The sequence below is a fragment of the Rattus norvegicus genome, chromosome 2 (assembly GCF_036323735.1).
Source record: "Rattus norvegicus strain BN/NHsdMcwi chromosome 2, GRCr8, whole genome shotgun sequence".
Lineage (NCBI taxonomy): Eukaryota > Metazoa > Chordata > Mammalia > Rodentia > Muridae > Rattus > Rattus norvegicus.
This window is the reverse complement of record NC_086020.1, coordinates 90,812,462-90,835,209: the sequence shown is the minus strand read 5'-3', so window position 1 is coordinate 90,835,209 and position 22,748 is coordinate 90,812,462. Positions and strand designations below refer to the sequence as shown.

The 22,748-nt window shown below is 36.5% G+C and overlaps 1 protein-coding gene across 7 annotated transcripts in view; it reads left to right on the top strand.

The window, feature by feature from the left end:
• Positions 1-22,748, top strand: part of Tgap1l1 (GTPase activating protein testicular GAP1 like 1) — a 135,231-nt gene that overhangs the window by 19,906 nt on the left and 92,577 nt on the right. For all 7 annotated transcript variants that reach the window (XM_039103586.2, XM_039103587.2, XM_039103588.2 and 4 more), the window contains 12 exons: positions 337-400; positions 3,678-3,860; positions 5,962-6,140; positions 6,551-6,712; positions 7,666-7,775; positions 8,256-8,445; positions 9,880-10,138; positions 11,079-11,218; positions 12,478-12,636; positions 15,610-15,719; positions 17,020-17,203; positions 22,371-22,605. In XM_039103586.2, coding sequence (XP_038959514.1) covers positions 337-400; positions 3,678-3,860; positions 5,962-6,140; positions 6,551-6,712; positions 7,666-7,775; positions 8,256-8,445; positions 9,880-10,138; positions 11,079-11,218; positions 12,478-12,636; positions 15,610-15,719; positions 17,020-17,203; positions 22,371-22,605 — 1,975 coding nt within the window. The remainder of the gene's footprint in view (positions 1-336; positions 401-3,677; positions 3,861-5,961; positions 6,141-6,550; positions 6,713-7,665; positions 7,776-8,255; positions 8,446-9,879; positions 10,139-11,078; positions 11,219-12,477; positions 12,637-15,609; positions 15,720-17,019; positions 17,204-22,370; positions 22,606-22,748) is intronic.

The window sequence follows — 22,748 nt, the reverse complement described above, 5'->3', positions numbered from 1 at the left end:
AGTCAAAGTTCAATACACCACACACAGTCTGCACAGATGTAAGAAATTTCATAATACTATTTGTCTTGGTTAGTGGTAATGGCTGAATGCAACATCTTATTTTATTGTGGATCAATAGACCAAGGCTCTCCCCAAGAGGAAAGACAAATACCCAAAGATTTTCTCCTGAAATCTGTCCTGTTTACTCAAACCTGTGGTCAGAAGAAATATCCTTAACACTGGTCTAAATAATTTCCCTGTTAGAGAGCTAGAAATGGTAAATAAAGGAAATTGCTAGACTCTTCAAGAGACTGATATCAGTTTATTTGTGATGGTTGGTTCTTTTTTGTCTTCCAGGGCACTGAAGGTTACCAACTGTGGTTCTGTCCTGGCCCTCGGGAAGCTCCAAAAGCACTCCAAGGTAATAACAGGGAAATCTAAGGAGGGACTAGCTGAGTTTGTTGAATTGTCAATATTTTCATTATTTAGACTTAAACTTAAATAAACAGTAAAACAAAATGACTTAAATATAATTTCATTCATTTAAATCATAATTAATAACTAAAATAACCTTCAGACATAATTTAGTATCTCATAAGCAACAGCCTTAAAATGACAGGAATTTTTCTGTGCTTTCCGTTTGAGAAACAGAATTTTCCTGATAAGGCAGACAAAACAAAACTCTAGAAATATTGTTTTTGGAGAAAATAATTTAAAAAATCATTTGGCAATCGCTGCAGAAAATCCTCCTAGCTATATATCTCAAGGGTTTCCATCACTCACATGGTAGCTCACAACCATCTATAACTCCAGTTTCAGGGGATCTAATTCCCACCTTTGACCTGCACAAATACCAAGTCTAACATGGTAAACAGGTATATATGTGAGCAAAAGACATACACACAGAAACAAGTTTAAATCTAAAATGTAAAATCTTCAATTTTTTATTTATTCCAAAATATGTAGATTGTTTTGTAATGAACATTCGAAATGTAGCCATTTCTCCGATTCCATGTAAAATATTCGGTTCTCATCTCCTATGACCAGTAATTATGTAACTGAATGTGAGATCATATTCTGAAATTTGGAGACAACCTGACTTAATTACAGCTATTCCCTTTGTTGCCTTCTTTTATTTCTCACTAGATTATTGCCAAATAAATAATAGTAATAAAATTATCAAAAAAGTTAGAATAAGAATTAAAATTTTGAAATCACCAAGTATGCTTGCAAAGATTATCTTTTAAAAAGTACTGAAAATTTGAAGCTCTAACACATAAAGTTGACCTTTATACAAGTGACATAAGTCTCAACAGATTTAAGAGAATGCTCTCCCACTAGTGCCAGATAAGAAAACACTCTCTTACATAGGTACCTGTGGTCTCTGAATAGCCCATGTATGCTCTTTATTTGGTGGCTCAGTCTCTGATAGCTCCCATGGGTCCAGGTTGATATTGCTGGTCTTTCTATGATGTTTCCAATCCTTTCAGTTTTTCAATTCTCCCAACTTTTCCATAGGGGCTGTCGACCTCAGTCCAATGGTTAGATGTAATATCTACACCTGTTTTAGTCAGCTGCTTGCAGGCGTCTCAGAGGACAACCATGCTAGGCTATTGGCTGCAAACACAACATTGCATCAGTAATAATGTTTGGGATTGGTGCCTAATCATGGGATGGATCCCAAGTTGAACCTGTCACTGACTGGTCACTGCTTCAGACTCTATTCCAGTTTGTCCTGCACTACATTTAGATAGGAGCAATTTGAGGTTGAAAGTTTTGTAGGCGTGTTAGTGTCCCTGTCCATCCACAGGTGTCCTGTTTGATTAAAAAGTGGTCTCTTCAAATTTCACATCTACATGATTTGGCGTTTTGGCAAAATTTCCTACCTTGACTCTTGGGAGCACCCCTATCCCATGTCTCTGGGATATTCTAGAGGTTCCCACTAACCCCAAAAGTTGTAAATTTCCATTCATTCTCCTGGGTCCCTTGGCCTCTCTCATGTCTCCCCCATACCTGATCCTGACCTGTTCTCCTCCCATTCCACTCTCACACATAATCTCTCCCTCTGTCTGCCTCCCATGGTTATTTATTTCCCTCTGCTAAGTGGGATTGAAGCATCCTTACTTAGGCTTTCCTTATGGTTTAACTTTCAGTGTCATGGATATTCTGTACATTTTGACAAGTATCACTTATAAGTGAGTATATACAATTCATGTCCTTTGGAGTCTGAGTTAGCTCACTCAGAATATTTTCTAGGTCCATGCAATTGCCTGTAAAATTCACGATGTCCTTTGTTTTAGTAGCTGAATAGTATTCCATTGTGTAAGTAAACCATATTTTCTGTATCCATTCATTGGTTGAAGGGCATCAGGTTTGCTTCTTATTACAAATAAGGCTGCTATTAACATAGTGGAGCTTGTGTCTTTGTGGTACTGTGGAACATCTCTTGGGTATATACCCAGGACCAGTATATCAGGGTCTTCAGGTACAACTATTTCCTGTTTGCTGAGGAACAGCCAGATTGATTTCCAGAGTGGTGGTAGAAGTTTGCCATCCCACCAGCAATGGAGGAGCATTCCTGTTTCTCTACAATCTCATCACCAAGTTCTTTAGTTTTGTTTCTATTTTGAGAATAGTTTAAGGAGTTTTGGCTCTTATTTGAATGTCTGGTAGAATTATGCACTAAAACCATCGTGCCCTGGGTTTTTTGTTACTGTTATTGTTGTTGGTTGTTTTTAATGAATTCTTCTATTTTCTTAGGATTTATGGGACTGATCAGTTTATCTGATCTTGATTTAATTTTGGTATGTGATATCTTTCTAGAAAATCATCTATTTCATATAGATTTTCAAATTTTGTCAAATATAATCTTTTGTAGTAAAACCTGATGATTTTTTTTAATTTCATCAATTTCCATTATTTATCCCTCTTCATTTCTGATTTTGTTAATTTGCATAATATTTCTGAACTTTTAGTTTAGGTTAATGTGTCTTGTTGATTTTCTCAAAGAAGATCCTGGTTTTATGGATTCTGTTTCTTACTGATTTCAGACCTAATATTATTTCCTGCTATCTGCTTCTCTATGGTGTGTTTTCTTCTTTTTGATCTAGTTGTTTCATTGTGCTTTTAAGTTGCTAGTGTAGGATATCACAGTTAACTTTGTGAAGACAATTAATGCTCATATTTTATTTTATATATGCAATGTGAAATATTTAAATTGATTAATATAAAGCTAGAGAAGTGAAGTAGTATTCTTATGATATAAAAATATTATTGTTATTAATACTCCAACAAGCGTGTCTTAAAACGGTTAGAGAAGAATACAGGAAAAGTTCCCCTACACAGTGCACTCTTAGGTCTATATTCTTTAAACAGAGTAATACACTGAAAAATTCCTCCACATTATTTTTAGAGTTCTCAGCTTAATTTATTATAGTATCCCTGTAAGGGTTCTAATGTTCTAGTGTGTACAGTCTACATTATCCTGAAGGAGGAGGAATAGGAGGAAAGAGAAGAGAAAGAGGAGGAAGAGGAGGAAGAAGAGGAGGAGGAGGAAGAGGAGGGCGAGGATGAGGACTAGGACGAGGAGGACAAGGAGGACGAGGAGGAAGAGAAATACAGCAAAGCATTCTAAATTGTATCAGAAGGGATGCCCATATTCAATTACATTAGTTACAATTCATGTTTTTTTCTCATAGGGCATGAGTATACACATGATATTATAATGATAAATATTCAAAAGAACTTCAGTTCACGGGACTTAAAAAATTTTAAAGATATTTCTTATCTTCCTGGGATACTCATGAAATATCTAAATGCTGATGTACATTGGAAATTCATCTTAAAGCCCAGAAACTCAGCAAGAAGCCAGCAGCAAAAAAGTGAGTCCGCCACTTTCCTTCAGGTGGCTTTTCTCAGTTCCTATTAATTTGTCATAAAATATCACAGCATGCTATCATTTTCTTGCTTAGGAAACGGGCACTGTAAAAAAGAAAAACAAAATAACACATTAAAACAATATGTTTCAGGTCCATATTAAGAGAACTCAAAATTCTGATGTGAAGACTAGTCTTGGTTATAGGGAGAACAATTCATTTTTTCCAGGCAGATATTTGCCATAAACTGGTATGTCAAGACACTGTGAATAGCAAGTATAAGACATGGATCCTGATATGTTGCCCATCAAGTGGTTTCATGACTAGAGCACAAATTTACTTATGAACTACATTTTGACAAACTATTGCAATGAAATCTACATAGAAATACTAGATGTATGGGATTGAAGATAATCTGTTGCAGGCTTGAATAGAAATCACCTTAGGTTTGTAGCCCAGTCTCTAATCTCATTTCAACCCATATAACAAATATCTTTTAGACCTATATCTAGATTTTAAATGGCCTTAACATTGATAGACTGGGCCTTTTGAATTATTTTTTCAAATGATAGAATTCTTTTATTACTTCTCCTTAATATCCTTTCTTGTAAACCTCCCACTTATACAATTGATTTCTTTTAAATTTTGCTTTTTTAATTTTTTATTAATTATTATATTTACATTTGAAATGTTGTCCCCTTCCTGGTCCCCCTACCAAGAATACCCCACCTCATCCCTCTTCCCCTTTGCCTCTAAGAGGGTGCTCTCCCACCAACTTAGCTGGTCCCACCTTACCCCTCATGCATCCCCCTTCTTTGAGGCATTAAGCCTCCACAGGAAAAAGAACATCCCCTCCCACTGAGGCTAGACAAGACAGCCGTCTGTTATATGTGTAGCAGGGACTGCAGACTGGCAATGTATGCTCTTGGGCTGTTGGCTAAGATCCTGGGAGCTCTGAGGGGTCAAGTTAATTAATATTATCGTTCTTCCTATGGGATTGCTATCTCTTTCTTCTCCTTCATTCCTTCCCCTAACTCTTTCATTGGGGTCCCAGGACTCAGTCATGTGGTTGGCTGAGAGTATCTGCATCTCTCTGAGTCAGAAGCCAGTAGACCCTCTCAGAGGACAACGCTGTCAGGTTCCTGTCCGCAAGCATAGCATTATACCATCAACACTGTCATGGTTTGGTGTCTATGCATGGGATGGACCAGAAGATGAGGCAATCTTTGGCTGACCTTTCCTTCAGGCTCTGCTCCAGTCTTTGTCCATGGGTATGCATATATATATATATATATATATATATATATATATATATATATATACACACACACACACACACACACACACAGACACATGCACACACATACACACAAACGCTCACTCAGATAGCTTTGTCAATCTATATAATATTTGTGATTTCAGTCCTCATAATTTTGCATTAGCCAGGCAGACAATATGTTCTCCAGTGAAGAAGACTATTTTATATTGTTTTATATGACTCATTTGTTTACTTTTAATTTATTTGTTTTAAGTAACATATTTAAAATTGTATTATAGTCCAATATAAAAGAAAACTCAGAAGGGAAAAAGAAACTTTAATTTCAGCTGTGAACTTACACTATAGTGTATAGTCATGTATATTTTCTCAGGAGGGGAAATGCTGCTGTTGAAATAAACTTAACAATGGTCTTCAAAATGCTGAACAAGAAAACTAAGGATAAAAGACCTTCACTATGACATTTGAAAAAAAATAGAAAATTTTTAAATAAGAATAAAAGTGAGGGAGGCTATGAAAATGGATGTAACTATTGAAGCAACAACCTGTACATAGTTCAGGGAGCTTATTCAACTAATGTATCTAGTATTTCATGATACAGTATGGAGTTAGACAGCATCATCTTGTGAGAATTCCCACTACAGAACACAAGACCATGTCTTAGAGACATCACTAAGATTGGTAACAGTGTAGGGCATATGGGAAGAAGGTTGCATAAACACAACAGGATGATTAACCCATTATAATAGGGACATTTTGCAATTGAAATTTTGTTTTGTAACAAATCTATAAATTATACTATCCCATGTAATGATCTCATCTCCTGCTCAGATATGAAGAAAATAACTTTTAAGAAACAAAGAAGTTCTGTAACATGGCAGTTGGATGGGGCCTCTGTGCCCCACCAGGACAAAGTATGCACCATCCCACAAGTTAAAAAGGGAGGAAAACTGTTTGGAAGAGAACTCAGCTCCATTTGTCAGGATGGCGACCTGCCCTCAGCAATCCTGGTATGTCTCACATGGCTTTTCTCTGGCTCTCCTAAAAAAATCCTGCTTCTTAAATACCTCACTCCTTCACTTCTATCACCATGTCAAGTAAAAATTGTGTCTCAAATCATTAGCTTTCCAATAGGAAGATGAGAGAGGGCTATTCAGAAACCATCTATTGGAAAAGTTGGATTTAATCCCTTAACTATTTTGGAAAATCTGATATAAAGAAAAGTTGCGTGATCTTTAAGGGTTAACATTAGGGTGGGATGTGTACAACAAAAGATTGCAGCACAAAACCAGCTGAGATCCTCTCTGTCCATGCCAGCACTTGCACTGCACCTGTGCACACCATTGGTCTGGTTCCCAAGGAGCAACTAGTGCTCTGTGCTGTGTGAAGCCTAACAGGTATTTCTCTTTCTTCTTCTCAGGACATGCTGTACGTACTAAAAAAGAAAGGTCCCACAACCAAGGGTGTCTTTATAGAACCTCCAAGTACAACTTTGTTCCAAACAGTAAAGGACAAATTGGATTCGGGAGAAGAGGTGGATATCGAGAAGCAATCAGTTCATGTAGTGGCGTGGATCTTTAAGGTAGGGAATGTCCTTCCATCATCCACCTCAGGATTCCTCTGTGTCTCTGGGAGTAGTTGTCTTCATTTTGCATTCCCTTGAGTGACAGTAGATACATATGAGAGAAATATGATATGCTCAAAGCCTCCTCTGTTAATAACCTGGATGATGGTTTGTTCAGAAATTGTCTAAGCAATGCAATTGTTGGACTATTAAAAGTGAACCCTCCCCTCATTTCTAGGAGATCCGATCTTAAAGCAAATGTCCCTATTCTCTGGTGTAAAATTTTTCTGAATATCCCAACCTATGGTCAGAGTCCACAGTTCAGGAGTTATTATGTATATGTATAAACTGGGGCTGAGAGCCACAGGATATTTTGCTTTTTGTACCTTAAATGACTGTGGTTTTCAGTAATAGTCTCCATTCATTTAAAAGAGAGCCTTTTCTGATGGGTAAGGGCTATAATATCTGTGAACATTAAGTTAAACATAATAGAGTTAGGAGTTACACTTGTTTAGTGAACATTAGGACATTCTCTAAGAACCATGACCACATGTGCCTCCATGCTTCCAGTACCAGACGTCCCTTTATGCTCCTGAGAAATCAGATAATAACTTCCTATGGTTGTCTTTATTGTGGTTATCATAGTTGTATGTTTCTATTATTTAAAAATAGTATTCAAACTGAACTATCGATCGCTTATATGGGCTAGTTTGCTCAGCTGTCCATTAGAGGCATGCTGAGCTAAGGAAAGATTTTTCTATAGTCCAAGTAAATCTGAAAATTTACTCTTTGGTCTCTAGCTTGAATAGATGAAACTTACTGGGCCCACATATCATGGAATGTTGTAACTAGGGGAAATTTGGGGAACTGTGAAGAAAGTTGGAACTAAACTGAAATTTACTGGTGAATGTACTTTGAATAATTTCCATGTTTAATTATTTCCACAAAAATATTTTTCCTCTCTTTATAAGGACTTCCTCCAAAACATCGAGGGAAGTCTAATGACTTCAAAACTATATGATGAGTGGATTGCTGTAACCGAAAACGTCAACGATGAAGAGAAATTAGCCGCAGTGCAGAGGTAATAGTTGGCAAACTGTGAACAACATCAACAAAATAGAAGGAACATTTGCTTACACATATTAGAGATTATATATCACAGAAATATTTACTAAGAACACTGACAGACAGCAAAAGGTTTCAATTATTCACAAACACGAAAGACACTTTTTTTTTTTTTCGGAGCTGGGGACCGAACCCAGGGCCTTGCGCTTGCTAGGCAAGCGCTCTAGCACTGAGCTAAATCCCCAACCCCAAAAGACACTTTCAAAAGAGTTTGAGTTACAGTGGGAATTACAGTAGCTCAGGTTTATAATCTTACTTTCATATTCCAATTAGATTTGTCTTTTTTTCTGAATTGGGTAAATGTTTCAAGCAATAATTTGAGTACAAATTCTTTCATTTTATTTTCAGAGCATCCTGCATATGATATGATTACTCCATTCCCTTAATATTTACAAATTGAGTATATTTGTTTTAAAATAACTGTCTCTGTGTTCAGTCTTTTAGATAAAATGCCACCTGAAAATGCGGCTCTTCTGAGGCAACTTTTTCGTATATTATATGAAATTAAAAATCACTCTTCCATTAATAAAATGTCTTCTTACCACCTATCTGTTGGGTTAGCCCCATGTCTCTTATTTGTGCCGAGCTTCTGCAATAATGGAGAGATAAATGATATTGCCAAAAAGGTAATTAGATAAGAACTTTACTCCTAGCGTGTATAAGCCTTTACAATGAGACAGAAAAACATGATTATCCTGAGAATCTGGGTTATTTTGTGGTTGTTGTTGTTGATTGTTTTGGTTTTGGTTTTGTTTCATTTTGTAAAGTAAGTACAGCTTTGAAAGTTGTTCTTCTGGAGGGAAGGAATAATTGGTGCGTTTTAAGTAAAATATAAATGGGTATTTGAGCTCAGTGACTCAGTCTTTTGTCTTTGTTATTTAGAATAACCTTAGACTGTCCCAGTGAGAACAAATGCTGTTGAATGATACAAAAAACAATCCTGGGTACTGGGTTCAGCAATCAAGTCTTAATTCTGACATAATCAGTATAGAACCTGTGAAATTCTACTTGTTTTCAAGGTGGTTTCCCTAACAAAAAATGGCAATGCAATTTGGAATATTTTTATTAGATATGGTCCTTAAGACTCCTGATTAATGTAAGTAAAATACCATTGGCCTCAGGATGCTGGTTTTTATTGGTTTAGAGAAATTATTGAGTATACTTTTCTATGTTAGCCACCTTTCAAGTACTATAATAAACTACCAAAACTTATGCAGTACAGTGATCAAATGGTTATTTTGACTTAAGTATTTGAGTTTCTGATCCATTATTAATTGAACAATTTCCTTGGACCTGTAAGGAACATATTGTAAAACAGCTCAACTGAGAAAAAATAATATTCCTCATATTGTGTAGAATCAAAGATGAGGAGAAGACAGGGCTCCAAAGTACTTGCCATTGAAGATACATAATTATCCCGTTTCCTCCCAGTTGACCTTATTTCAAATACCTCCCAATATAATGAACCATAAGATCAAGATGTTACCATTGCATCTGCACTGAGTCATCACTGTATTAAGATTATGTAATTAATTAAAGATATGTGAAGAAATGGCACCTACAGTGATATATTGATGCAGCTGTTAACATTGCACTGCATTGAGACACATGAATGTTAATGCACAGATGGGTTTGCTTGTCTCTTGCTTTTTAGACAGCCCATGAGAACTTTCAGTAGGATGGTACCCATTTTCAGAGGCTATCTTCCCTCCTTAGCTCTGCCTTTCTATAAGCATCCTTATAATCTTGCTCACCCACATATGTGTCAAATGTAACCAAAGTTTTTCAGTTGACAGTATGTATCACATAGTGGCCATCACAATGGAAAAACTGGAAATCATCCTCTTATGTAACATTGCACTGTGATGATCACACTTGAACATCTGATCTCACAATTTTTTAAATTTCTGACAAATGCCTGACCCTATATTTTATAAAAGCTAACTTTTTCTCAGAATTTTGAACTGCATATTTTAGCCTCCAAGACTAAGAAGTAAAATGTGATTTTGCAACCATTCAAAATAACATAGACCCTCTGTGTTTGCCCTGTTTTGTCACAGATTTCTCTACTGAAGTTTATGATCGAAAATTCGCCACAGTTTTTTGGCGAGGACTTGGCTGCAGTGTGGCAGGGAACATCACTATATCATCGTCCCGGAGCAAAGTCCTCGTGTTCCCAGAGTACTCCAACAAATAGTGGGAACGTGAAGGAAACCAAACATGGACTCAGCAGCTCCCCCAGTGGCAGGACATGCACTCCTGGCTATAATACACTGCGGAGAAATTCAGCTGCTCTTCTTCCCTATGAGGGCATTATAGGTATGTATAGTTGTTCTACTACCATAACTTAAAGTTAAATCATTGAGCACTGAAAATATGATTTATAACAAACAACAATGAAGGATTTACTAAACCATGTGAGGGATAAATTCACCTATGTATTATAGATATTATCCTATTGTTAGAATTTGCTTCCAAATTTTAGTACCTCTTTCCACTGGTCCTGAGTTTATGTTAGAGATTAAACCCAGAAATGAGATTAAGTAATTAAGGAATGTAAAGAAATGATGCTTACAGTGATATATTGAATCTTAACATAGATTTTTAAAATAAAGAAAATAACAACTTAATAGCAAATTGGATTTTCTTTATGTAACAGCTCTGGTTGTCATGGAACTTGCTCGGTGTACCAAACTGACCTCAAACTTACAGAGATCCACTTGGCTCTGCTTCCTGAGATCTGGGAATAAAGGCATGTGCCACCATGCTAGTCTCTTAAGAAAATCTGAAAATATAGCATAATATACCCATATGGTTGACATAGACACTATGATCTCAGATTTGAACTCACAGATCAGTGGAGAAAGCCAAGGACTGTAACAGAAATGCACTCAGGCAAATTGTGTTGTGAAGGACAGATACTGCTGGTACTTTACTGTTGTCCACGGCAGTCAGAAAGTCACATAAGGAGATGAAAAGATTGGTACTACATGAGTGTTTGATTCTAATACCTATAGGCATAGCTTTCAAGGCAAATACGAGAACTTACTCTTTATACATGAAGTATTGGCCATATACAACTATATATCCAGTACCTTATGAAGTAAGATTGTTACAAATGTTATAATACTAATTAGTTATTTTCTGTGTGTTTGTGATATTGCATAAGGCATGCAGGCAGTAAAAGGAAAAGGCTATGCTAGGGCTAAATGAGGGCTAAATGAGTTCATTTACAGCATTGATTTCCCTTCTTTCATAGATTCACAAAAACACGAAGTCAATATATATACTAACCCAACAGTACCATCTCTTAATCCACCACAAGCAAAGAAGAAATGTCTGTTTGGCAAATCTCTTACAAGTCTTTTTAAAGACAAAAAGTTGCCTGCTCCAATAGTTGTGAGTATCATTTTGGGTTTCTACAGCACCTTTGTTCTAAGTAAGTTATTTAATCAAGCAGACTAATGTTTAGATAACCTATCCATGAGGGTAAGATCATTTTAAAGTAGAAATAATTTCCACTGAAGTTTGAGTCATGCAATTGAAAGAAATCAAAAATACAAAAGAAAAAGAAGTAGTATTCCCACGTTTTACACTGATTGCATCAAAGATCCTAACCCACCAGCTTGTTGGAGGAAATGGGTCTATGGAAGGACCCTGCTGATTAACCAACTGTAAAGTCTTCCGGCTTCTTTATGACGCCATATTATTCTGGAGTCAATCCCTTAATATCATTGCCTCTGAGATTACTCGATCTTTTATAATTAAAAATAACTATAGACTTTTACTTTACATTATCGATGAAATAGATGTATGTATTGTTTTTGCTATATAGTAACATCTTTTCTTATATAGTAGACTATATTTAAAAGCTGCCTAATATTGCTTAATCTATTTTAAACTAGTTACTAAATTTCTTTGGAAATATATATTTACTGTCCACATCTATTTTAGAACTATAACTGAGCTAGGAATTTATGTGTGAACAAATTTACCATGTCAGACACATGAGCATTACTGCCCATTTCTTAGGTATTTTAGAGCAGAAATTTCTGGTGACTATATTTTTAATCATGCAATCAATTGAAATAGAGAAAAATATGGAGTAAATCTGTGTGTGGTAGTCATTTTTATGGAGTAAAGTTATGGAAGAATGATTGACAAATATTGGGTTCTTAAATGTGACAGCATCTTTAGACATAGTTTAAAAAAAGTTACAGAAAAAGGAAAAAAAGTCTCAGAAATATAGTGAAAAAATATTTATAAAAATACAAAACTTAGGATACATAATAGAGGCCAGGACAGACAGGAAGTAATATACTGATTTATCTCTAGAAGGGAAATATTCCAATATTTACTTAGAATGCCGTGCTTGAGAAAGATATTCATAGAAGGAAACAAAAAGTAATACAGGACCATTTACCAAAATGCTTTGGGGAACAGAAGTCCAAATAAAACCATGATGTTACAAATTGGGGGAAAGTGGATAAGTGAAGAAAATGTAATTGGAAGCTAAAACAGAAAAAAGTTCAATGACTTATTCCTCTCAGTTATTATTGTGCACCCAAAACTGTCCTTGCTCAGGTTCACAATAAAAGGCATATTTGTGCTTCAGATGTGGATGTCTAATAATACAAGCTTATCCGTATCCCACACAGGATATGTTATCCATAATTGCAGAGAAAGGTCCAGAATCGGATCACATATTCAAAAGTCTACCTAAAGAATCACACTGGTCCCTGAGGTATAGGCTTGACAATGAACAACAAATTGACTGGGACAAGGAATGCGTTCTTGTAATAGCATCCGTTTTAAAGGTAAGGAAGGTTTTTACATCATCAACATTAACATCCCTATAGAGATGCATATGTCCTTTTCTGTCCTTGAGATTACATAATGGTGTCTGTTTCCTGGAGCTATGAACACATGTCCTCTTGATAAGAGGCATAGCAGGTAAAAAGGCTGACAACCTCAAAGAGTCATCACAAAGACACAGGTGAACATCATCTGTTGGAAGTTAACATCCTCATATATCAGATGAGCTTTAGTTTGGCCTTACAAAAGTTCCTGCTGATTTCACCTCTGACCATACGATGTGAAGTAATAGTGGAACAAGTTATATTAGTGGTAAAAGTGTGCTTCACAAAGCATATGTTTCAATAACACTTACAAAAAATGTCCTTCAGAAATAACAGCTCAAAATGGCTAGTTCACTACTGACCAACAATTGGTGTTCGATGTTGGATATTGCCCTCTCTACAGTAGATACATGAAATTGTTTTCATTCCCAATCAAAAAACAAACCTGCAATTTAACTTTATCTGAATATTCACACTGGTCCCTGAGGGATAAGACAGACACTGAACAATATATTAATTGGAATGAAGAATGCTTGCTTGTTATAGCATCTGTGTTTCCCGGAACTATGGACACATGATCTCTTGATAAGACACATGGCAAGTAAATGTATGACAAAGTTTAGAATGTCACAAGATTCATCCCAAAGGCACAGTGAACAGCTTCTGTTGGAAGTTAACATCCTCATATATCAGATTGGATTTAGTTTGGCATTACACATATTCCCACCGATTCACCTCTGACCATATATTGTGAAGTAATAGCAGGACAAGTAATAATAGTGATAAAAGTGTGTTTTACAAAATTCATGTCGTAAATACTTACCAAAAAATATCCCTCTCAAATAACAATTCAAAATGGCTAGTCCACCACTGACCTACAATAGGCTATCAATGTTTGATATTGCCCTCTGTCCAGTAGATAAACAAAATTGTTTTCCTTCTCAATCAAAAACAAAAACAAAAAAAAAAAAACAAAAAACAAAAAAACCCAGCGCTTTCACTTTTTCCAGATATTGACATTCTACTTCCATGTCAAGTAGTCAAGGGTTAACCTAGGCTACATTTAACCTGTCTATCACTCTTAATCTGCCAGGAGCTGCAGTGACTCTAGAGCAAATATCATTCTTTTATTTCTGCTTGGGCCTTGATCTGAATTCACCTCTCAGAAGACTGTGAACCTATGGCCCAGACATCAAGAGAAAAGATAGTGTTCAGGGATTAACTATGCTTAATAACATTGGGCAAAGGTACACAATGATTCCTCCTTAGCTCTTGAGCTTGCCAAGGGTGTCTGGTTCAAATTGCCAGAAACATGGGAACACATCATGGGGAGAAAAGACAAGATCAGTGACTGAAGGTAGCCATGTGCATTCAAAGCAATTTACAGGTACAAGAACACCTGGGATTCTTCCAATTTTGACTTGTTACCCTTAGTACAACACTAAAGTTAACTGTGGTATTTTATGAACAAAGACAGTTTCTTTTCTTCAGACAAACTGTTGCTTTCAACTTAATTTATATTGTTGAATATTTACCAATTTTAAGAAAATGTTATGATACTAAGACTTTCTCACTTGGAAAACATATAAGAAATTTCCTCGCTATTCCAAGTGGTCTGTAAGCATAGGTCTACATGTATATTACAGTTTTACTCTGTGTGTACTATACAGATTCACAAAATTATACAATCAGGATCAGGTAATTTCTGGTGCTTCTATCTTTTCATAGTTGCCTATTTCCAAGAAGAGAATTTTTTTTGTTTCTTTGTTTTGTTCATTTGTTTTATTAGTTACTATCATCATCATCATTATTATTATAATTATTATTACTTTACATTTATTTATTTGTTCATTTTATGTCTCCTATGATGACCCCCCATTCTCTCATCACAAAGTCTCTTTCCTTCTCTGAGCCAGTTACGGGCCCCTGCTACTACCCTAGCACCCCAACTCTGTTCAGGGTTAGCACATCTTCTCCCCTAAGGCCAGTTGGGGAAGGGTTTTCAAGTCAAGAGCTTGCAGATAGCCCTGCTCCACATGTTGGGGGACTCACATGGAGACTAAGCTTTAGATTGCTGTAAATGTGCAGTAGGTCATGCTGCAGCTCCTGTAGGCTTTTTAGATGCTAATTCAGCCTTTGGTATCTCCTAGTGGTCCTGGGTAGTTGATTCTGTAGCTCTTACTATGGAGTTCCTATCTCCTTTAGGGTGTGGAATCCTTCCCTCATTTGTTCCATACAAGTCCCTGATTGATCCATAAAATCCAATGGTTGGCTATGGCTCTTCATATCCCATTTCAGTCAGCTGCTAGATGGAGCCTCTCAGAGGGCACTCATGATAGGCTCCTGTCTGGATATTCCATGTAGGAGCTGGCTTCCTTTAGGCAGAGAGAGCTTTGGTCTGGGAAGTGGAGTGGAGATCTATGATTACAAAGAGTGGTGTAGACTAGAAACCAGGAGAGGCAATTTGAACAGACTGTAGTTTTATTTCATTGCTATAGCAACTAGGACTCTGATTCATTGATTCTAGTCTTAGGGAAGAAAACACAAGATTCTGCATATAGGTTCCACATTTGACCCAAGATTCTGGGGAGATGTCAGTTTGGGAATCTTTTAGGGAAGTAGGCTCTCAACCACTGATTCTCAGCCTTCCTAATCCTGTAACACTAATATAATACCTCACGGTTTTGTGACTCTTAACCATTACTTCATTTTGCTTCTCTTCATAATTCAAATTTTGCTCCTGATATGATTATAAAGAAAAATGGATAGAATATCTGATATGGAAAATATATGATATGTAACCCCCTAATGAATATGACCCACAAGTTAAGAATCACTGGTCTAAATTGCTAATTTAAAAAAAATGTTTTTCAAGTACTATCTACAATGTGCATTGACCATTACTTTTTTGTTTTATGTTCAATAAAAAAGGATTTTATTGTTAACATTGATGGAAGCTTACTAACATTGTCTTTATATGAAAATTGGCTTTGCATCACAGACGAAAGAACTATGACTGGAAAAATTAATGCCATTCAAAGGTAATGATACAGTAAGCACTTGGGGAACTGCACCAATTAGAAGCAGTGCTTTTGTAAGGTACACAGACTTGTGTTTCTAGTATTGCAAGCAGCAATGATGATCTATGCCAAGAGGTTTCCTTCACTCAGACATGTATTGTCACTTTATAAACATTCTGCTTTCTCAAGCTAGCGTGTTGAACCATGTCTGCAATCTTACCTGGGAGTCTTCTCCTTTATAAATGTCATGATTAAGAAGACAATCTATGTAACACATTGTGTTCAGGTCTGACTAGAGTATTGGATTATTCATGTGTGAAACAAATTAAAAGAAGTATGTGCATATAATACCTGTGGGTTACTTGCTTCCTTGAATTGTTATCATGGTATTGTGAATATTTCACATGGTCAATATATGTCATTGATTAGAACATGAATCTATTACTGAATTCTTCTTTCTCAACTATAACTATGTAGAGCCGTCTAGGTCAGGTAGAGATTTGACTTTTTTGAATCATTTTTCTGTGTGATACTCCATAGAATGATTTCATACTTAACCAGAGCTTTGAGCTCCCATTGCATCCCAGGTGCCCTGCATCTCAGTCTTGCAGTAGCAGAAACTTTTATAATTGTATTGTGTTGGATCACTAGTGTGCTTACTGCTCCTTATGTTCTGGAATGTCACCAGAGTGTTCCATGGATTCATACTACATTTGATATTAAATATATCTCCAGTCCATGATGGTTGTAAAGATCGTTTGCTGTTGAAAAACACTGGACGTTTTCACACACAGAACACACATGGTCTTCAAAATCTTCATTCATTCTAATACCAGGGCATTGAGTAGAATCATGAGTGTGATTCTGCTCCTTATGTTCTAGATTGTTATAAGACTGTGTCATGGAATTATAATACATTAGACGTTAAATGTGTCCCCCGGCTGGCAAGAAAGTTGGTGTGCTGTTTGTAAGCACTGGATGTTTTCACACACAGGACATACATGGTTTGCAACAATCTTCATTCTGATACCAGGGATCCTGCCAAGTTCCTCTGGCTTTTGTAGGTAGCAGTCATACATCTAGTACACTGACATTCATAAATAATTTTAAAAATGTTTTTCCATGATGCTGTACAGAAAAGTGATTTGCAGAAAACATTTTATGTATTACTCTAGCTATGTATTCTAACTTCTTTTGAATTCTGATTATACTATGAGTTAGTCTACAAAACATTTACCCTATTTGTTCTTCGTACTTAGATTTCTAACTTACATTATTTTCAAGATGGTCTAACCTAAAATTCTCCTTTTTCTTTGTTTAGCCTTTTGCAACAGATTCCAGAACCAAACTTTATACTATTAAAACATCTCATATGTGTATTAGAAATAATAAAAGATTCCTCCATGAATAATTTAGACAGTTACAGGTTATCTCATCGCATAGCCCCAAATGTATTATTGGGTACTTCAAGAATCTCATTATTTGGGAATGACGTCTTAAGAAAGGTAAGGGGATCTGAAATTTGCCTTTGGGAACAAATGTCTAATCATAATTCAGCAATTGGGAATACTTTAGAAGGATCATTTCTCTAACAGGAAACCCTAGGATTGCATTCTTCTGGAGTGGAGTAGAATATGTATTGATCTATTTCAGGAAGATTTGGGAAGGGAGATTTTTAATGTAGTTTAAAGTAAGTTAATCATTTCTTTCTACTGTTCTTTTCCTTTCTTCTTAAATATTGATTTAGATATTGATGTTTTAGCCAACAATATTCTGCACATATAATGGTAATCCAAGAAAACTAGAGTGAAATTTTAAAAAATCAAGATTACCTAGATTTTTATTGTTTTTTTCCATTGTAGCCCTATTTCTGCAGTATAGAATGGTTGTGTTTCATAGTGGTGAGACTATTATATTATTAAATATTCACATCATGTGAATTGCTGGTCATATTAAAGCACATTGCACATACACACATGTATATATACATACATGTATATATACATATATGTGTGTGTACATAAGGTATAAATGTACTTGTACATGTACATGTATTTGTATATGTATATGTACATACATAAGTAATAATGCATAATTGATGTATTTTATTTTGTATGCTTTCCATTATTTTATGACAAATCTATTTCCGGTACAGTTTTATGTTACTCAGGTATACTGTAGCTGTTACTTTTCTTATAAACACATTTACATAAATATTTTCACTAATTAATTTACTGTATATCCTGATTGCAGTCCCTTCCTCCATGTCCCATCTTTACAACCTGATTTTCCCTCCATTCTTCTTTACCTCAGTAGTGTAGAACATCCATTGACACCAACTCTTTCTGATATATCAATGTACAACAGGAATATGTGCATCACCTTCTACTGAAGCCATGCAAAGCAACCCAGAGAAAAGAAACCAATCCAGTGGTAGACAAAATGTCAGAGCCAGCCTGCACACGAACTCTTAGGGGAGATACCTGAAGATCAAGCTGCCCATCTACTACATATATGTAGGGGGCCTAGATCCTGCTGCTGGAGCATATGATGGGGGAGGTCCTGCAGATTCAAAGCTGAAGGATCACAATAATCAAAGGCTACAGCAAGATACCAGGATATAGAAGGAGAGGCATCTCAGGGAGGTTCCAGTATTGAGAGGATGGTAAAATACAGAGTACTGAAACCAGACCAGTGACTTATTTCAATGTCCTTTGGCAAAAAAATCTGTTTGGACAAGAGAGTATAATGTGTGACCACTTATGGCACAACACATCTCAAACACTGTTTTTTTTTATTTAATTTGACTTTTAATAATATTAAATTTAAATTTTTATTTAATTTTAATTTTTGAAATTTAGTGAGAGGGGTTTCCGAGGGATATATGGAAGGATTGAAAAGTGAAATGAGAGTTACTTGGTAGCAGGATTAGAAATTTACAGAGAATCAATGAAGGACATATATTTTGAAAAGGATAAAAGGCAAAGAAGATGTATATGTTAAGAAGGTAAGGTACATGTTAACTAGCATTTCTCAGGTATTAGGGCCACAAGTAAGAGGATATAATGGTTTTACTCACAATGGAGGATGATAGCACAAGGGATAGCTTAAATAGGATTCTTACTCAAGACTCTACTTGGCTTGGACTAGAAACATACCTTTTTTACTTAATTTATAATTACAACGGTATTGGAAACCTAAAATCCAAGCCTATACAAACTGCATGATTAGGCAAAATTAAACAACAAAATGCATTTTCACTCTTAATAACTTTTAATGATTCTTCCTTTATGGACAGTTCTTTTCAAATACATTCTTTTTTATGGTCAAGTATGCAAACAAACAAGCAAAACTATTCTGTACAATCTGCATATAAAATAAGACTATCCTGTGCAGGACGGCTCAAACAGAATCTTAGGCGCATGCTGGGCAGAATCATATGTGATGAATAGAGCTTACTTACCCTAAGCCATCATCGCAGAAGAAAAGTAATTTATCAGTGTTTTTCAATTTAGGACGTACCATAATTTTTGACGATTGCTGTGACAGAACACTGATGAAAAGCAACTTATGGAAGACAGGTTACACTCAACAGTATACTAGCAGTTACTAGTTAAATACTGAGAAATGTCAAAGCCCAAAATGAAACAGGGAGGCATAAACTGAAGCAGAAGCCTAGTAGGAGCACTGCCTCCTGTCTCATATCTCATTTTCTTTTTCTGACTAATAACAAAAGAGTGACACTATCCTGGAGAATTGGGCCCTACAAATTCGAAGGTTAGTCCAGGACAATATCCCTTAGACTTCACTATAGAATAGGTCACTCTAATGTAGGCATTTTCTCAATTAAGACTCCCTCTTCTCACCAACTTCTTCTCTCAGTCACATTTTTCCCCATCTTTTCTTTATGGAGTATTTCTTTTTTACATTTCGAATGTTATTCCCTTTCTTGGTGTCCAGGCCAATATTGCCCTAACCTGTCTTCCTCCTATTATTATGGGTGGTCCCGTCCCCATCCTCCCCCCATTACCGCCCTACCCCCAAAAATCATGTTCACTGGGTGTTCAGTTTTAGCAGGACCAAGGGCTTCCCCTTCCACTGGTGTTCTTACTAGGCTATTCATTGCTACCTATGAGGTCAGAGTCCAGAGTCAGTCCATGTATAGTCTTTGGGTAGTGGCTTAGTTCCTGGAAGCTCTGGTTGCTTGGCATTGTTATTCATATGGGGTCTGGAGCCCCTTCAAGCTCTTCCAGTCCATTCTCTGATTCCTTCAACTGGGGTCCCGTCCTCAGTTCAGTGATTTGCTGCTGGCATTCACCTCTGTGTTTGCTATATACTGGCTGTGTCTCTCAGGAGATATCTATATCTTGTTCCTGTCGGCCAGCACTTCTTTGCTTCATCCATCTTGTCTAATTGGGTGGCTATATATGTATGGGACACATGTGGGGCAGGCTCTGAATGGGTGTTCCTTCTGTCTCTGTTTTAATCTTTCCCTCCCTATTCCCTGCCAAGGGTATTCTTGTTCCCCTTTTAAAGAAGAAGTGAAGCATTGGCATTTTGATCATCCGTCTTGAGTTTCATGTGTTCTGTGCATTTAGGGTAATTCAAGCATTTGGCTAATAGCCACTTATCAATGAGTGCATACCATGTGTGTTTTTCTGTGATTGGGTTACCTCACTCAGGATTATATTTTCCAGTTCCCTCCATTTGCCTATGAATTTCATAAAGTCATTGTTTTTGATAGCTGAGTAATATTCCATTGTGTAGATGTACCACATTTTCTGTATCCATTCCTCTGTTGAAGGGCATCTGGGATCTTTCCAGCTTCTGGCTACTGTAAATAAGGCTGCTATGAACATAGTGGAGCACGTGTCCTTTTTATATGTTGGGGTATCTTTTGGGTATATGCCCAAGAGAGGTATAGCTGGGTCCTCAGGTAGTTCAGTGTCCAATTTTCTGAGGAACCTCCAGACTGATTTCCAGAATGGTTGTACCAGTCTGCAATCCCACCAACAATGGAGGAGTGTTCCTCCTTCTCCACATCCTTGCCAGCATTTGTTGAACATTTCTTTAGGTGTTTCTTAGCCATTCGGCATTCCTCAGCTGTGAATTCTTTGTTTAGCTCTGAACCCCATTTTTAACAGGGTTATTTGTCTCCCTGGGGTTTAACTTCATGAGTTCTTTGTATATTTTGGATATAAGCCCTCTATCTGTTGTAGGATTGGTAAAGATCTTTTCCCAATCTGTTGGTTGCTGTTTTGTCCTAACCAAAGTGTCCTTTGCATTATAGACGCTTTGCAGTTTTATGAGATCCCATTTGTCAATTCTTGATCTTAGAGCATATGCCATTGTGTTTTGTTCAGGAAATTTTCTCCAGTGCCCATGTGTTTGAGATGCTTCCCCACTTTTTCTTCTATTAGTTTCAGTGTATCTGGTTTGATGTGGAGGTCCTTGATCCACTTGGACTTAAGCTTTGTACAGGGTGATAAGCATGGATCAATCTGCATTCTTCTACATGTTGCCCTCCAGTTGAACCAGCACCACTTGCTGAAAATGCTATCTTTTTTCCATTGGATGGTTTTGGCTCCTTTGTCAAAAATCAACTGCCTATAGGTGTGTGAGTTCATTTCGGGGTTTTTCAATTCTATTCCTTTGGTCTATCTGTCTGCCTCTGTACCAATACCATCAGTCACATTTCTATTGCCTTAATAAAAAACCAGGATTTAAAACACCAACCAAAGAGTGTGCATGGGAGAACACGTGGCTCCAGCTGGATATGCAGCAGGGGATTGTCTTATTTGGCATCAATCACTAGGAGGGGAGGCACTTAGTCCTGGCTTGATGGCCTAGGGTAGGGGAATGCTATGTTGTTGAGGCAGGAGTGTGTGGGCAAGTGAGAGAACACTGCAATAGAGGCAAGGGAGGAGATACAGGTTTTGTGGGAGGGAACTGTGAAGTGGGATAATGTTTGAAATGTAATTGAATAAAATAACCAATAAAAAATAAAACAACCAGGGAGTAATAAAAAATAATGAACAAGTAACTTATTAATGTAAGTGGTTATTTGGGACCTACAAATGCTGAGCGAGTATCACACTTCAATGCCATGACAGAGGAGCACGACTGCAGAAAGGAAGCAAAACCAAACAGGAAGCTGAGAGCTGATGGTTCTTATCATAGGAGCAAAAATGTAGCAGAGAAAGTGCATTGAGAATGGCCACCTACCTTTGTAACTACAAATTCTAGGCAGTGGTGTACTTCGGCCAGGAGGGCCAAGGCACCAGAAGATTGTCAATGAGTATTGTGTATGTGTATTGTGATGCCTGGGACTAGAGAGGCATCCCATTCAAAACATCCCAATAAACAGCTACCGCAACCCACACACAAACCATTAACACAATGGTTGTTAATTTGGTTCACTCAGTTTTTTGCAGCGTATCATTTCTGAAATTTTGCATTGGTTAAAGTTTTCTTCTGCTCTTTTCAATAGGTATGAAATTTTAACAAGTTTGGTAAAATGCAAAGAACTTAGAGTCTCCGTTTCAGAAACTTCATTTCATGGTTTCCTATCTGTTGCAACTGTTATGTTCCTGATAGTATTGGATCTCATTATTAAATTTCAATTTTGTACACTATGTGAAATGACAATCTTGTTTTTACCTTGTGTTATAGATGTCCATTATACAGATCATGATTGACAACTACCAAAAAATATTTGGAAATAATGATATGTTTATTAAATATATTGACAATAAGTCTGATGATCTAAGGATGCGTAAAGCGTCAATAAATTTTTCTGGCAAATCACCTGTTATGTCAAAAGTCATGACATGCTACAACTGGAAAACATGTGGTAACAATAAAAAAAATATTTTATGTGCTGCTCTGCAGGAGGAACGTCCTACAGGTAAGACAAAATTTATTTACTCATCAAATGAATGGAAGGTTGATGTAATTTTGTCATTTCATTAATTTGTAAGTATCAGAGAAGCATTGGGACACAATATGATATTAGAATATGGGAAAAGCTTTTAAACATTACTTTATTTA